The 15,899-nt window shown below is 37.4% G+C and overlaps 2 protein-coding genes across 5 annotated transcripts in view; one reads left to right on the top strand and one right to left on the bottom strand.

Moving 5' to 3' along the window:
- The window catches only part of rimkla (ribosomal modification protein rimK-like family member A), an 86,915-nt gene extending 79,319 nt beyond the window's left edge, over positions 1-7,596 (top strand). For all 4 annotated transcript variants that reach the window (XM_063033085.1, XM_063033084.1, XM_063033086.1 and 1 more), the window contains one exon: positions 466-7,596. In XM_063033085.1, coding sequence (XP_062889155.1) covers positions 466-962 — 497 coding nt within the window. In that variant the 3' untranslated portion in view covers positions 963-7,596. The remainder of the gene's footprint in view (positions 1-465) is intronic.
- Positions 7,597-9,870: 2,274 nt separating this feature from the next.
- Positions 9,871-15,899, bottom strand: part of zmynd12 (zinc finger, MYND-type containing 12) — a 33,330-nt gene continuing 27,301 nt past the window's right edge. Inside the window, exons 7-8 of the mRNA XM_063033140.1 lie at positions 11,738-11,883; positions 9,871-10,255 (exon numbers count right to left, since the gene is read on the bottom strand). Of these exons, the coding sequence (XP_062889210.1) occupies positions 10,094-10,255; positions 11,738-11,883 (308 nt within the window). The 3' untranslated portion in view covers positions 9,871-10,093. The remainder of the gene's footprint in view (positions 10,256-11,737; positions 11,884-15,899) is intronic.

Below are 15,899 nucleotides of genomic sequence, written 5' to 3'. Positions count from 1 at the left end.
GATCTTCCAACTACGACTGAGAAGCCCCATCTGGCTGAAGTTACTGGTTTTAAGATGCTAGTAACTCGCCTTTGCCCCTTCTGCTGTCAGTAGAATGATTTCGCCGGGCTTAGTAGCTAAACCATACATGAAGGCCAGGAGCTGTACTTGCTTGTCAGAGGCTATTTGAGGCACATGCCTTTGTGAGCACTTAATAGATAGTGGGAGTTTGTCCCATTACCATCACCAGATATATCAACCTTGAACAATCTGAGACTCACACACTGCCTCTGGATAAGCCCAAATTAAAATGATCTTGGACTAGAAATCTGAATTTTAATTTTGCAGCACAGAATCAGTTAGAGGCTTCATGTAGAAAACAATCATTTCATGAGTAACCACATACAAATAGTCTTTCTCTTTGTTAATACTGTAAATAATGATCATTTCCTTGAGTTCTGAACTGATTTTTTTTTTGTTTGACAGGAGGTGTTGGTGTGCTGTACCAGTTGAGTGAGCAGGGCAAGCAGTTGGCAATCCAGGTTTCCAATATTTTGGGCATGGACATTTGCGGTATCGATCTGCTCAGAAAAGATGATGGTTCATTTGTAGTGTGTGAAGCCAATGCAAATGTAGGATTCAAAGCCTTTGACAAAGCTTGCAATTTGGATGTAAGTAGTATCATAGCGGACTATGCCTTGTCGCTACTGCCAAGCAGACTAACCAGGAAAATGTCACTTCTTTCTGTAGTTTCTAGTGCTAGTGAAACAAGTGAGCCAGAGGTGGGGGCTCCTGCTAGCTCCATCCCGGAGAGTGTATTCACCATGAGTGTGGGATCGAGCTCCAGCGAGAGTGACCCTGAAATAGTGGAGGTCAGGGACACTGACACTACTGTTTCCAAATCCATGCACACTGTACTGCCTGATCCAGGCTACAACATGAACAATCTCATAAATACTGAAATTAAAATATTGAGTGAGTGAAATGAGGAAGCTCTACTAACAGGTATAAACAGAAGTGCTTTCCTAGCTCAGCTGGATGAAAAGGATAAAGAATTATCTAAAGGGATGTGATGTAATTTTTTTCCTTGCGTATTAACTATTAAGTCTGAATTTGTGCATAAACCTGATCGATTACAACCATCAGCCCACTCCAGGTGGGTTATCGTGTCTTGATGCCATTGGGGTTGGTGGAAGTGTTTGTTAACCACGACCTTTAAACTTAAATCAGTAACACAATAGGATGATTGATTAAAAGACATTGCCTTGCAATAAGAAGGTAGTTGGTTAATGTCTTAAAGGCAGATAACAGTTAATGTTGTGGGGGAAAGCCTTCATCAGTTCTAGTTGGGAAGTGCATTGCCTCTACTTGACATCTCCCTATGTTGGCATGGTTGAATTTCTGCATTTTGAATCAATCTCTTACCTCTATACAATGAACTGCCCTTCTATGTTATTTTCCTTTCCTTAGATGAGGTAATTTTCATGTTCCTTGTTTTCTGTTTGCTATATTAGCAGTGCTACTTGATAAAATCTGCCTATACAGAACATTTTTCAGTAATTTCTGTGGTAACAGTTTAAACTGATGTGCTAATTAACAAATCTGTCATTTAGTATACTGGAGCATGTAGTCACTTACAAACCTGTATTTCAGTTGGCTTCAAAACAAAATAAGGGTGATAGGGAAAAATTACAGCACACACCAAATATAATACAAGCTGCAATTTTGATTCTTACACTCTCATTAAAAAGAACATTCTTGAATTGTAGGGCTAAAATACTGAGATTATAAATTCTTGCAGAAAATTAGAGAATTTAATTCCCAGTGTGAAAAGATACATGGTTCATCATCTGATAATCTGAATAGGTTTCGGAGTTTGGAATATGATGTTGTCTACCAGGCAAATTAATGGATAAAGGAGGTTATGTTGAGGATATGAGACTAGATATGATGGGAAAACAAGTTGCTTGGAAAAAGTTCCCCTTTGTTTTAAAGTGAGAGCATCTTAATGAAGATTCAGTTATGAGATCAATAACTTCGTAATTTTTATCAACTCAGTTGATTAATTTGTAGCTCCATACAAACAATCTTAGGCATAACATGGAAATATCAGGGAAATAAATAGGTTTTATAGTCTCATTCTTTGACAATATCCTTTTGCTTCACGAGCAACTAAATTGATATGTGGTATGAAGCCCGTGTTTTCAATCATTTTAATTTTGCTTCCCAATACTTCTACCAGCATTACAGTTTAAAATGAACATAAACTAGTTGTCCCATTTAAACTATTTTCTCCAATATTTTACCCTGTTTATTATTGTGCATTATGCTGAAATGTGAAATGCTTATCTGCACAGTAACCAGTTGATTTAACAGATGGTCCACAAGGTGCCATATATACACACACATAGTATCTCAAAGCTAATAATTTTAAAATCATTTTACATAATTCAGAATCTCAAATTTGATGTTTATATGCTGAAATATCATTATCTGTTAAATAGTTAATATCCACAAAATGTGTGATTATAGAGAGATGGACTGGATTATTTCAGATATATAAGAAGCCAACTCCAAAGATGGTCATCAAGCCTCTGTTGTAAAAAGATGGTGTCTGTATTTATGAATTATAGATTCCAGTATGATTAACACATTAGCATCATATTGTGCTTTTTGAGTTTCAGTAATTGGTGAGTTTGAGTGCACATTACTGATTGTGTGACTCTTGGAGTATAAATGTCAGCAAGCACAAAGTTATGACATTTTAAACAAACTAGGATTACAATGCAGTAATTTGAAACTAAATTTATTTAGAAATATTCGAGATTCAAAAATAGCTCAAATATAAGCTTTTATCATCATTACTGTTGTAAATACTTAAAAGCCATCATCTTATCTAGCTATTGCATAATAAAAAATCAAGTAAAATGGCTCCATTAAGTGGCAATTAGTATGTGGGATGAACTGCATACTAACCACATTAATGGATTAAATATATCAATTTTTAAAAATGACAATGTTGTATTAAAAATAATTATTACATTGAGATTGAAGTAACCAGATTTTCAGAACATATTTGGCCATAAGATTTGTTTATGTTTGCTGAATCTTGACCTATTGCCCAAAGAAATTTCCTTGAGATGCTGAAGAAAACCAGGTCTCTAAATGTAATAGAAGTATTTCTGTACGCAGGACTCACTTTGATTGCATGCTCCACAATAAGCTGTATGTGTATCTCACAAATGCTTACATATTCACGCAAATATGGTGTTAGGCACTCTGTGCACAATTGCTATCCAAGAAAGCTCTGATGTAGTTTGTTGATCTGTGAGTACTTAAAGCAGTAAAAGACAGGTTCTGACTGCAGTGATCTGTACATGAAGACCATAATATGTGTCTGCACAACAGATATGTTTTATTTAATTAATTCCTTCTGGGAGAACTGCATTTACTCAACATATAGAGAGAAAGTGGTGAAGGTGCTTGGCAGGACACATATAATCCATGAAGCGAGATAAACAAAGATACCATTTTAGATCTACTTTTTTCTTGCATGTAGCATTTTCTGTTTTTATTCTGATTTTCAGAAGCTAGTTGTTTTTGCAGATGTATTATATATAATTCAATTAACTTGAAAATTATTGCAGTTTTAAAGGAGTTGGAAGATTTGCACCAATGTTTCCTCAAAGTAATTGTCTTTTTAAGATGGTTTGTGAATATTTACTTCTATAAAGTATATGATTTACTGCAATTTTTAAACAACATCTATTTTGGAAAATATCTCAAATTCCAGGCGTTGCTTTCAAATAATAATCGCCAGCTCCTGCTTTTCAATAAATATTAACAATTCTTGGAAACATTTCAGCTGCATTAAGGAATCAAATAAGGACTTACTTCATGCAGTTAAACATTGACTAAATATCTCAAATATTTTTGCATACCATTTCTTGACAACTAAAGACATAAATGCATCACTTTGACTTTGGTGTGCCTGGACTAGAGGGACAAGGGAATTAATCTCCAGGAGAAAGTATAAACAGTACCAAAAAATTAAACCAGATTTGGTTCTTATTTTCCAGTAGTGTTTGTAATATTCTGGTTTTGACTCCAAGTCATAAAGCCTACTAATGTTTGCTACTCAAACTTGCATTTGAAGTGCCTGAGATTCACCAAGTTTAACTGTCACCTAATCTTTAGAGCAGTAAAAACAAGGGAGAAATGCAATTTTTTTGCCACCTTTCTGAATGCTTTCAACAGCAAACAGAAAATTCTATGTGCAGTTAACAACATTTATTGCACAAACAGTATACTTCCACAATCCTCACATTTTTTCCAAACAACATGGGTTAGCCTTGATGTTTTATCTAAAGAAATTCCTTGATTTCTCTGTAAAAGTGATATTTTAAGAATGACAAGGTTTCAATCTAGATTAAAATGTAACTGAAAAAATGAAGGCACATTTTCACATGCACTGTTAATGACTCTATCCTTTCTCTGTGTTCTCTTTGAATTGTGCCCTTCCCCTTTTGAAATTGTGCATCTTTACAAAGGTGGCTTTAAATTTGGAATTTTCTGTCATCTTTGTGAACATCTAAAATTTGGGTATATGAATGGGGGGGATGTCTAATGTCATTGAGGGAGAGACATAACTAATAAAGCACATACAGTTTTTGTGTGAAATTGGAGAGTTCTAAACTGATAGAAAATTACATACAAATAGAGATGGTTTGCAATTTCAGAGCATTTAAGAGGATGAAGGGCCTCTGTGTTTGCACAAGTAAGTCCTGAAAAATTTAGTGTAATTAACTATGGTAACTGTGACAAAATTTTTTTAAAAAACAGTAATTCAAAGTGAATATGGTGATAAAGAAGCAACAGGAGTGTTTTTGATGCATTGCCCCATCTCTTTCAGTGATTTAAAATATTAAAGTTTTTACTGAGTAATACTGTGACAAGTTGCATGTGCAATGGTTTGCACAGTGGAAGTATCCTGGTTAAAATAAGACTTTTAACACTTGGGTGAACCTGTGAGATAATTCATGATTTGCAGTTAGCTGTTGAGTAAATCTAAAATCTAAATTGATTTTACTTTTATAATCTAATGGTGATTTTAAACAAAAATTAAACATTGCACGCCATACACTTGGAGAATTTTTACAGATGTGAATTTCTTTACCTGCACAATGTTCCTTTCTATGGATTGTGTTCTGAATGTAAACAACAAACAAGTGTCATGTAGTTGCTAACCCTATGCAATGTAGTTATCAGAAATAATTGGAGGAAACTAATAAAGGACATACTAATAACTTTAATTATGCCATTCACCACTCTCTACCAAAAATACTAAAAAGTTGCACAATATTTAGATGGAGACACTGGCAGAAAATTTATCCTTTCATTCCAATTTGGTTTGAGATGTGAGCACTGGAACAGAAATAATTATTGCAGATCTTTAGCATTTGCAACACCTTCAGAGGATTTCTTTAACATAATCCCTGAAATTGTAAGTGAGTGTCCTAGAATCAGCATGATAGTACAGGCAGAGAAATAAAGCTGACTCCACTATGCAGGAAAAAAACTGGAATTCCTAATTTAGTGTTATATCACATTCCAACACCTGTCATTTTGCCCTAGCAGACTTCAGAGCAGTTCATTTTAGAGTGTGAAACTGAGACAACTATGCCAATCCTGATACTTGGGTGTGTTTTCAGACCAATTGAAGGAGAGCAGGAGAGGAAAACCTGTCCTATTCTCCGGGCATAAATAGTATGTTATGCATATTTACGTAGGTAGGAATTAAATCAACTTGTATTTAAGAGGAAAATGTATTTGAACATCTGAAAATGAGTTTATGCTTTTACAGCTTATTTCGTAAACAGTGTTCTTTAAACATTGGGGTAGGAATGGGAGGGAAAGGTATGAAAATGTACACTGTATGAATAAGCTGTAAGTGTTCTGATGCACTGAACTGTACAGCTATGAAGTTTGAATTTATTGATGGTTTTACTAACTGCTTTTCTCTGTAGAGCATTGTTTAGAGCAAAATTGTTTTTTTTGTGAAAGTATGCCTGCATGTTAGACTGGGTGCCTTGCTCAAATGTGATTGATGCAGTAGTCAGAAGGCCACGAATAAGATAGGGTATAAGGCATTTGCACAACCAGGTATCCTTGACAACATTAGGAAAATAATTGAAGCAGTTTTACATATTAACTCTTTATGATTTGTGTAAATTACTTTTACCGGAGATAGTTTGGGAGATGTGCATTACATTTGTTTTCAGTCATCCTTGTTGGGATAAAGTAGCACCATGAGCAGCATTTCCATTCTGGTCAATGTATTGTGTAAAGTAACCCACTACTTGTTTCTTTTTGGGTAAACTACAATAAGCTAAAGGGTGATGCAGTTTATTATTTTCAGAATGTATATCCTTGATTTTACATTGCATTTGCAACATGGTTTGTGATATAGGATCTGCCAATAGCGGAATGTGCAATTACCTTGTCTTCAGGATCAAACACCCAGGAGTTGTAAAAGTGACTGTGGCATTCAAACAGTGCAAAATAAAATTAGAGCATGCATTCTGTTCAAAATAATCTATTAGACCCTTGGGCTGCAGTTCTGAATGGTGTAATAATGATTTGCACCAAAAGGATCTTGTATATAAGTTGTGAATTTTTATAAACCTAAATTTGTAGCTTTTTTTTTATCTTGTCCAAATGGCAGCTAGAATTTGCAAATTTATAAACTTGCGTAAATTTTTCATCTTTTTTCACAGAAAATGATATTTTATAAATTTAAACTTTTTAAAAAACATTTTTACTTTTTAATAAATATTGTTCTACTTGTGAATTGTCATTTGAATATGAAGCTAAAGTAGAAAATGTTCCACTTGTAGACCTGGTGCTGCTTTGTGCTACTTGCGCAGCTTTGTTGTATAGCTTTTTTGTTGACATCTGAGTGACTGCAGCCCAAAGGTATAATAAAACATATTAACTCATTTTATGATTTTGATTCTGATGATATATGAGTGATACCCTTTGCCATAAATGCAAACTACCCTTTTGCTTTTGCCATGAAGAAACAAACTCTTAGCTATTTTGGTCTTTTTGGGCAATCATTCTATTACAACAGTGGGTTACTAATTGTTTTTTTGCATTGTGTGTGTGTGTGTGTGTGTGTGAGAGAGAGAGAGAGAGAGAAAGAGAGAGAGCACAAGGTATGTCTTTTGTGATTTGTAAAGATGTTAAGAGTGTGGTTAAATGGTAAGTGGTTGACTTGGCATTATTTGAAAATTTGAAGGACTAATGAAATTGAGAATACTTGGTAGTGGGTTCATGAACATTTGAATGGGAGTAAACTGAATTCTTGAAATCAGTATTGTACTTTCCTTCCTATGTGTATGTGAATTTTTAACAATAAACCAACTGGAGTTTTATTACATTTGTAGATGTGTAAATGGTTGTGATTTGAACTACACAAATAACAGAAAACATGAAAACATTTACTATCACATTCTTAGAATATTTTTGAAATAGTGTCTTTTAAGATTCAGTTTAAAAGCAAGCACTTCAAACAATACATGATAGAATAACAGGATACCTCTATTTAGATGCTACTCTTAAAATGGAAAAATGTGCAGTGTATAGAAGTTCAGCAGAATATTAAAAGGGCCTTAAATATGTTGCATACCCCTTCCTCCCCCATTTCACCCCTTGTGGTTTTGGCAATAGCTTGTAGTGCTGCATGATTACATTCTGAACCACTATTACACCATGCATTTCTTTTGGCCTCTATGGAACTAAATAGCCCTGTAAGGTCCACAAGGTAGTGAATATTTTTTTTTAAATCCATATTCTTTGAGTTGAACATTAATAATAAAAACTGTAGTTTTATATTTGTTCAGCAACACCACACTATGGATCCAAGTTTGTGCGCTTTTTTCTCTCCAAAGAATGTTATTCATTTATCAGCCTAGACCATTTTGCAGTTATCACTTTGGAGTGTACAGAATGTTTTATGGATCTGGCAGTTTTTGAAACTCCCTCAAATGATATTTGAATAACTAGTTGAAAAGTCACAGCTATGGTATTAGTTACATTGATCATGATAAAAACGTTTCAAATTTTCTAGCATATAATAAAATTCATAGAAACTAATATTTATTAAGCTGTGTGTTTTCTAACAATAGAGCAATAATTAAAGGGTTACATTGTGCACTGATGTATTATATATTCTACAGTGAAACAACCTTTTGGAAAACATATTGCTAAGAATTTGTAAAATTTCAACATTTAAACACTCATTGAACTTAGAAGTTGGTTTTGGATTTTCATTGGATTTGTATGCCACAACTGCCTTTAGAACCAGTGTACTTTGCTTTCTACTTGTAAATTTTGACAATGATTTATTGGATATCATGGGTGGGATTTTGGTCATTTTTGACCAGAAGAAACATGTGGACTAGTAGAAGTGCCCAGCTCTTAGATTTGTACATCATGGCCCATCAAGTGCCCATCCTGGTACTTCATAAACTGAGAGATTCTGGCTCTACCAGCCTCGAAGCTATCAAGTTCCAGATTCCCATAAAATTTAATTCCTTTAATCATAGAGAGAGCCTTTAAAAGAGAAAAAGAGAGCTTTTTTTTTGGCATTTTAAAAAATGGCTACCATAGCACCAAAGACAAGAAAATCTGCAAATGCTGGAAATCCAAGCAACACGCACACAAAATGCTGGAGGAACTTGGCAGACCAGGTAGCATCCATGGAAAAGAGTAATCAGTTGATATTTTGGACTGAAACCTTCACCAGGACTGGAAAAAAGGATGAGGAATAGGGCTGATGCTTGCTTCATCCTGTGAATTAATGCTGAAAAAAAAAAGCAGATGCTGAGTTCATTGAGAAACATTGTTAAAGTGAGTGGCTGGAGACATGGGCATGATGACCCTAGGGGTAGAGCCAGTCTAGGAATTACTTAATAGACTGAGGGTTATTGGGCACATTCAGCTATTTTATCCTTCTGATTCCAGGTCTTAATCTGTAGCCTTATAGATTACTGTTTTTAGTTTGTTCATGTAGACATTGTTTTAAACACCAAGATCTCAGCTTCCACTGTTCTTTCAGGCAGCAAGTTCCAGATCCCCAGAGCTCTAGTTTTATTTTAGCATAACACCCCATCCCACTCCATAATCTTAACAATGATCTTAAATGTATGCTCTTCATATTTGCCCTGCCTAGACCTCAATATTTTGTCTTTTCTAAATCTGCCTTGTGCCTCCCTTGACCAAAGGAAACAATTGACATGGTGGGACTGGGTGGAACATGGCTCAATGCACATCCACAACACTGGTCAAGTACATTATTCTTCTAAGTGTACAAGACATTGATATGTAGTGTAGAGGTTATACTCACCTCTGTCTTTACTGTTACATAGTTGACTTTATTGAAATACCCAATATAACTAACAGATAACAATAGAAATAAATGTAGATTCTGTTCTGTTTCTAATAGTACTTTGTAATTCTTACTCTGGTATGCTTGACATTATTAAGTGTTGGTGCTACCTTTTGATAAATCTGCATTGCTACTTTACAATAGTGGAAAACCTCTGCTGTGTTAGGTTGCTGTCCAGTGGTTCATCTGCTCTTTGCAGTTTTTGATTAATTTTGGGGTGGATTTCAGATTTCCAAAACTGGGGACTTATTTTGGTGTCAACCAAAATGGTTAGTTATTTCCTGTATTCCCACCTCACCACTCCCATTCATGAGGGCTTTTATGCTATGCATAACACAGTTGATGTATTAACACAAAACACTGACTTGTACAGTAATTGTGATAGCATTGTGAAACATTTGATGTTTTATAAATACACGTCTGTGGGAGTGAGCCTTTATTTGTTGTATGATACTGGTTTTTAAACTGCCACAGGTAATGCTTGCACTCCCTCATTTGCTGTAATATTTTGTTCAAGAAACACAGATAGTTTTCTGTTTTTATTAATATATTGCCAAAATATTGGAGAGCCTCAGGCCCCGTCCATGTGAGTGTTTGAAAATGTAACCACATCTCCATTTTGGTATTCAAAATGAATAACCTGACATAATAATATAGCAATTTTTAGCACGAGTTAGCCCAATCATATGGGGACGGTCCCTTTCCACCAGGATATGACAGTGCTTTTTTAGCCGCTGTGAGAAGACGTTGGATTGTTGCAATCTCTTTTTCGTTGTGTACAAACATCTTGTTGTCTTCCAAAGCCAGTTCCCCGTATTTGACTGCCTGCAACAAGCCGTGAGACTATGTTAAATGAACATACATAAATAGCCTTTGATTCAGACAGAAGTTTCTGTCCCTTATTACCCTACAGGCATCTTGTGCAAGAGGCCATACAACCTCTGAAATCTACACTACAAGATCACAAAGACTTCCACCTTTCACTCCATCCTAAATCTTGATTTCAAAGCTGTATTGATCCCAGCTTTAAACACAATCCTTTGAAGTATATAATTCAAAGAAAATAATATTTCAAGTGAAGACCCCGCCCCCGCCCCCCCCCCATGACCTAACAGAGACCCATGGGTCCAGATATGTTTTTCCCTGAAAGTGGCTACACAGGAGGGATAGGGTAATGAAGAAGGTAGTAGGTTTACCATCATCCTTGGGGCATTGCGTACACGAATTGGAAAGTCATATTATAACTTGTACAGTGCCGAGGTATCAGTACTGAATCTGTTGGACGAGTTATAAGGAGAGACTGAATGGGCTGAGATGTATTTTTACTGGAGTGGATGAAGCTGGGAGGATGACTATCCAAGTATATAAATCATGAGGGGCATAAGTAAGTGGATTATCACAGTCTTATTAAAAGGTAGGGAACTAGACATAATTTTAAAGAGAGAGGATAGTTTAAAAGTGACCTGCGGGGCAATTTTTCCCATACAGAGGGTGGAATGAGCTACCAGAGGAAGTTACAGATGAGGATACAGTTACAATATTTAAAAAATCATTTGGACAGGTACATAAGTTGGGTAAGGCTTAGAGTAGGGGTTCCCAACCTTTTTCTATGCCAGAGAACAATACCATTAAGTAAGGAGTACATGGATTGCAGGTTGGGAAACCCCTGGCTTAGTGATATTTTCAAAGGTAGGCAGTTGGATGAGTTGGGATAGATAGTGTGGTGGGATATGGGCGAGTTGGAACCAAGGGTCTGTTTCTGTGCCTATCCAAATAGAATCCCAGCCACCCATTCGTGCATTTTTATCTGCACTTTCTTCCAGCTGAAACCTAACTATACAATTGGGCCGGATATCCAATGGAAAGTACTTTGTTCTATCCTTTCTATAGAGTGAAAATGAAAGACCACCCTTGTAACATTATTTCACCCAATCAATCTACTAAGTTTATCTACAATTCTCTCACTTTAAACCTATGTCATCTAGTTTTAGACTCTCCTTCCCTGGGGAAAAAGACTGTGACCATCCTCTATCTATGCACCACAGGATTTCATACATGTTTTTAAGGTCATGCTTAAGCCTTCTGTGCTCCAGGAGAAATGCCTATCCTGTCTCTCCTTCTAACTCAAGCCCTCCAGTCCCAGTGACATCTCAATCTTTTCTGCACTCTATACAGCTAAGTGACACCCTCCTTTTACAGCTGGGTGTCCAAAACGATTTAGTCAACAGTCAAGTCTATTTGCATCAATTTCTAATGATTTGTGTATGGTAGTGGATTTTTGTCCTGAAACAGCAATGTGAAGTTTACCTTGCTAAAGTCTTGGAACAGATAATAAAGCATTGCCAGGGTGTGAGCAATATTTCCAATTTTGCCGTTTTTCACAAGGAGCTCTTGGTTTCTCATGTCAAAAATCACATGTAGGATCTTGACTGCTTCTGCTTTCTGAGATGCATCTTCAATGCAGAAAAACAATTTAAAATCTCATAGAAGAAATTCTTAAAAGCTTGTATTATAACAAAAAAGCAATTATTGACATTACATCTAATTACAAAGAAGGTACACCAGTGGCTCTACTTTATTAGGAATGAGGAGATTTGCTGTGTCATCAAAGACTTAAAATTTTCCTTAGCAGGAGAGCATTTTGACTGGTTGCAACACAGCCTGGTAGAGGCTCCAATGTGCAGGATCGCAAGAGGTGTAGAGGTTTGTAAATACCATCATGGTCATAATTCTCTCCACAATCAAGGACATCTTCAAAGATGGTGCTTAAGGAAAGCAGCATTATTTACAAAGGACCCTCACCATCCAGAACATACTCTCTTCTTGTCCGTACCATTGGGAAGGAGGTACAGGAGCTTAAAGACAAATACTGAATGATTTAGGAAAAGCTCTCTCTCTGCCATCAGGTTTCTGAGTAGTCCCTTTTTACACTTATTTATAATAATATTTTGTCTCTGCACTGTACTACCACAAAACATTAAATTCTATGATAAAGATCACTGATGATAAACCTGATTTGCTTCTGATTCTGACATCTTAGGAAATAGTGGACTAGGATGAACATGGTGAAGACACTACATGAGAATGATACCTAGACTCCATGCATAAATTTATAAAGAGATGTTGCAGACTAGGATTTTATTCCCTGGAATTGAGAGAGTGAGGGTATGGTTTGATTGAAGTTTAAGGTATTTAAGAATGGAGAAAGTATTTCCATTGTTTAGGGATCAAGGAGTGTACACTAAAAGAGTAAGTCATCCACTTCAGGAGAGAAGTTAGGTAACGCTTCTGTTCACAGTTTGGAGTTCTCTTCTACAAAGGGCAATTGGATGTATAATCAGTTGGCAACTTTTAAGTCTGATATTAATAAATTTTATTAACCAATTAAGGTACAAGAGAATAGGTAGGTATATGTGGTTATCACATATCACCTACTATCTCAATTAATGGGAGAGGAGGCTTGAGGAAGCTACATAGGACCTCCAGGGTGGTTATCTCGGGTTTGCTTCCAGTTCCTTGTGCTGGTGAGGGCAGGAACAGGGAGATAGGGGATCTGAATGTGTGGCTGAGGAGCTGGTGCGGGGAGCAGGGATTTAGATTCTTGGACCACTGGGATCTGTTTTGGGGTAAGGATGAATTGTACAGAAGGGACGGGTTGCATCTTAACAGACGGGGGACCAGCGTTCTGGCAGGCAGGTTTGCCACTGCTACATGGGTGTGTTTAAACTAAGTAGTAGGGGGGAGGGGATGAACTTGAAATATAAGGATGGAGTTAAAGGGAAAGAGAATAAGAAAAGTTAAGAAAGACAACGGAATTAATGGGGCAGAAAGCTCAGAAAGGGATTGGAGAGTATGGCCAAGTGCAATAGGAATTGATGTGAAAGGTGAGGGGAGTAAAAGTATTACTTTAAATGGATTAAAAGTATATATGGCGGTGCGACGCAGCTCGCAGCAGCCACTCCGGTGGTGATGTCTGTTATTCGTCAAGTAGGGTGCTGTGCACAATCCTGATTTGATGGAGACAGACGTGAGAGCACGGAGGATCATCTGATGAAACTTCTGAAATGCCTGTTTCGCTGTTGCTGCTATTGTGTGGTCTGAAATCTCCGGAGGGGAAGCCCCCAAGTCCTCAGCTTTGCTTGTTGCTCGGCGGCCGGGGCAGGGTTGAAGCGCTCGGCAGAGGATGGTGCTCGGTGTCACAGGCGCTTCAAATGGTGCTGCATCGGCAAGTTTGTGGCGCTTGGAGGTTCATGGCAGGGAGAGTTTCTCCCTTCTACTGTCTGCGTGAGGTGATGAGGCTACTTTGAGACTTTTTTTTACCGTGCCCATGCTCTGCTCTTTATCAAATTACAGTATTGCTTTACGCTGTTGTAACTATATGTCATAATTATGTGGTTTTGTCAGTTTTAGTCTTGGTTTGTCCTGTGTTTCTTGTGATACCATTCTGGAGGAACATTGTATCATTTTTAATTCATGCATTTCTAAATGACAATAAACGAGGACTGAGTGTCCTCCTAATCTAATATATGAATGCACGGAGTATACGAAATAAAGCTTGATGAGCTTGAGGCTCAGTTGGAAATTGGCAAGTATGATGTTGTGGGAATAACAGAGACATAGCACATGGCTGCAAGAGGACCAGGGCTGGGAAATGAATATTCAGGGCTATACATCCTATCAAAAGGACAGACAGGTTGGCAGAAGAGGTGGGGTGGCTCTTCTGGTGAGGAATGAAATTCAGTCACTTGCGAGGGGGTACATAGAATCAGGAGATGTAGAGTCAGTATGGATAGAACTGAGAAACTGTAAGGGCAAAAAGACCCTAATGGGAGTTATCTACAGGCCCCCAAACAGTAGCCTGGATATAGGGTGCAAGTTAAATCAAGAGTTAAAATTGGCATGTTGCAAAGGTAATACTACAGTTGTTATGGGGGATTTCAACATGCAGGTAGACTGGGAAAATCAGGTTGGTACTGGACCCCAAGAAAGGGAGTTTGTGGAATGCCTCAGAGATGGATTCTTAGAGCAACTTGTATTAGAGCCTACCAGGGAGAAGGCAATTCTGGATTTAGTGTTGTGTAATGAGCCAGATTTGATAAGGGAACTCGAGGTAAAGGAGCCATTAGGAGGTAGTGACCATAATATGATAAGTTTTAATCTACAATTTGAGAGGGAGAAGGGAAAATTGGAAGTGTCAGTATTACAGTTGAACAAAGGGGACTATGGACCCATGAGGGAGGAGCTAGCCAAAATTGACTGGAAAGATACCCTAGCAGGGATGACAGTGGAACAACAATGGCAGGTATTTCTGGGAATAATACAAAAGGTGCAGGATCAGTTCATTCCGAAGAGGAAGAAAGATTCTAAGGGGAGTAAGGGGCGACTGTGGATAACAAGGGAAGTCAAGGACAGTGTAAAAATAAAAGAGAGGAAGTATAACATGGCAAGGATGAGCAGGAAGCCAGAGGATTGGGAGACTTTTAAGGAGCAACAGAAGATAACTAAAACGGCAATACAGGGGGAAAAGATGAGGTACGAAGGTAAGCTAGCCAAGAATATAAAGGAGGATAGTAAAAGCTTCTTTAGGTATATGAAGAGGAAAAAAATAGTTAAGACCAAAGTTGGGCCCTTGAAGACAGAAACAGGTGAAATTATTATGGGGAACAAGGAAATGGTAGACGAGTTGAACAGGTACTTTGGATCTGTCTTCACTAGGGAAGACACAAAAAACCTCCCAGATGTAATAGTGGCCAGAGGACCTGGGGTAACAGAGGAACTGAAGGAGATTAGCATTAGGCAGAAAATGGTGTTGGGTAAACTGATGGGACTGAAGGCTGGTAAATCCCCAGGGCCTGATGGTCTGCATCCCAGGGTACTTAAAGAGGTGGCTCCAGAAATCGTGGACGCATTGGTAATCATTTCCCAATGTTCTATAGATTCAGGATCAGTTCCTACGGATTGGAGGGTAGCTAATGTTATCCCACTTTTTAAGAAAGGAGGGAGAGAAAAAACAGGCAATTACAGACCAGTTAGTCTGACATAAGTGGTGGAGAAGATGCTGGAGTCAATTATAAAAGATGAAATAGTGGCATATTTGGATAGCAGTAGCAGGATAGGTCCGAGTCAGCATGGATTTACGAAGGGGAAATCATGCTTGTCTAATCTTCTGGAATTTTTTGAGGATGTAACTATGAAAATAGACATGGGAAAGCCAGTGGATGTAGTGTACCTGAACTGTCAGAAAGCCTTTGATAAGGTCCCACATAGGAGGTTAGTGCGCAAAATTAGAGCACATGGTATTGGCAGTAGGGTACTGACATGGATAGAAAATTAGTTGGTAGACAGGAAACAGAGTAGGAATTAACGGGTCCCTTTCAGAATGGCAGGCAGCGACTAGTGGGGTACCACAAGGCTCGGTGCTGGGATCCAGCTATTTATACAATAATGATTTAGTTTAGATTAGATTATG

Source organism: Mobula hypostoma, chromosome 25 (genome assembly GCF_963921235.1).
Source record: "Mobula hypostoma chromosome 25, sMobHyp1.1, whole genome shotgun sequence".
Taxonomy (NCBI): domain Eukaryota; kingdom Metazoa; phylum Chordata; class Chondrichthyes; order Myliobatiformes; family Myliobatidae; genus Mobula; species Mobula hypostoma.
The sequence above is the reverse complement of the archived record's forward strand: the minus strand, read 5'-3'. Positions and strand labels throughout refer to the sequence as shown.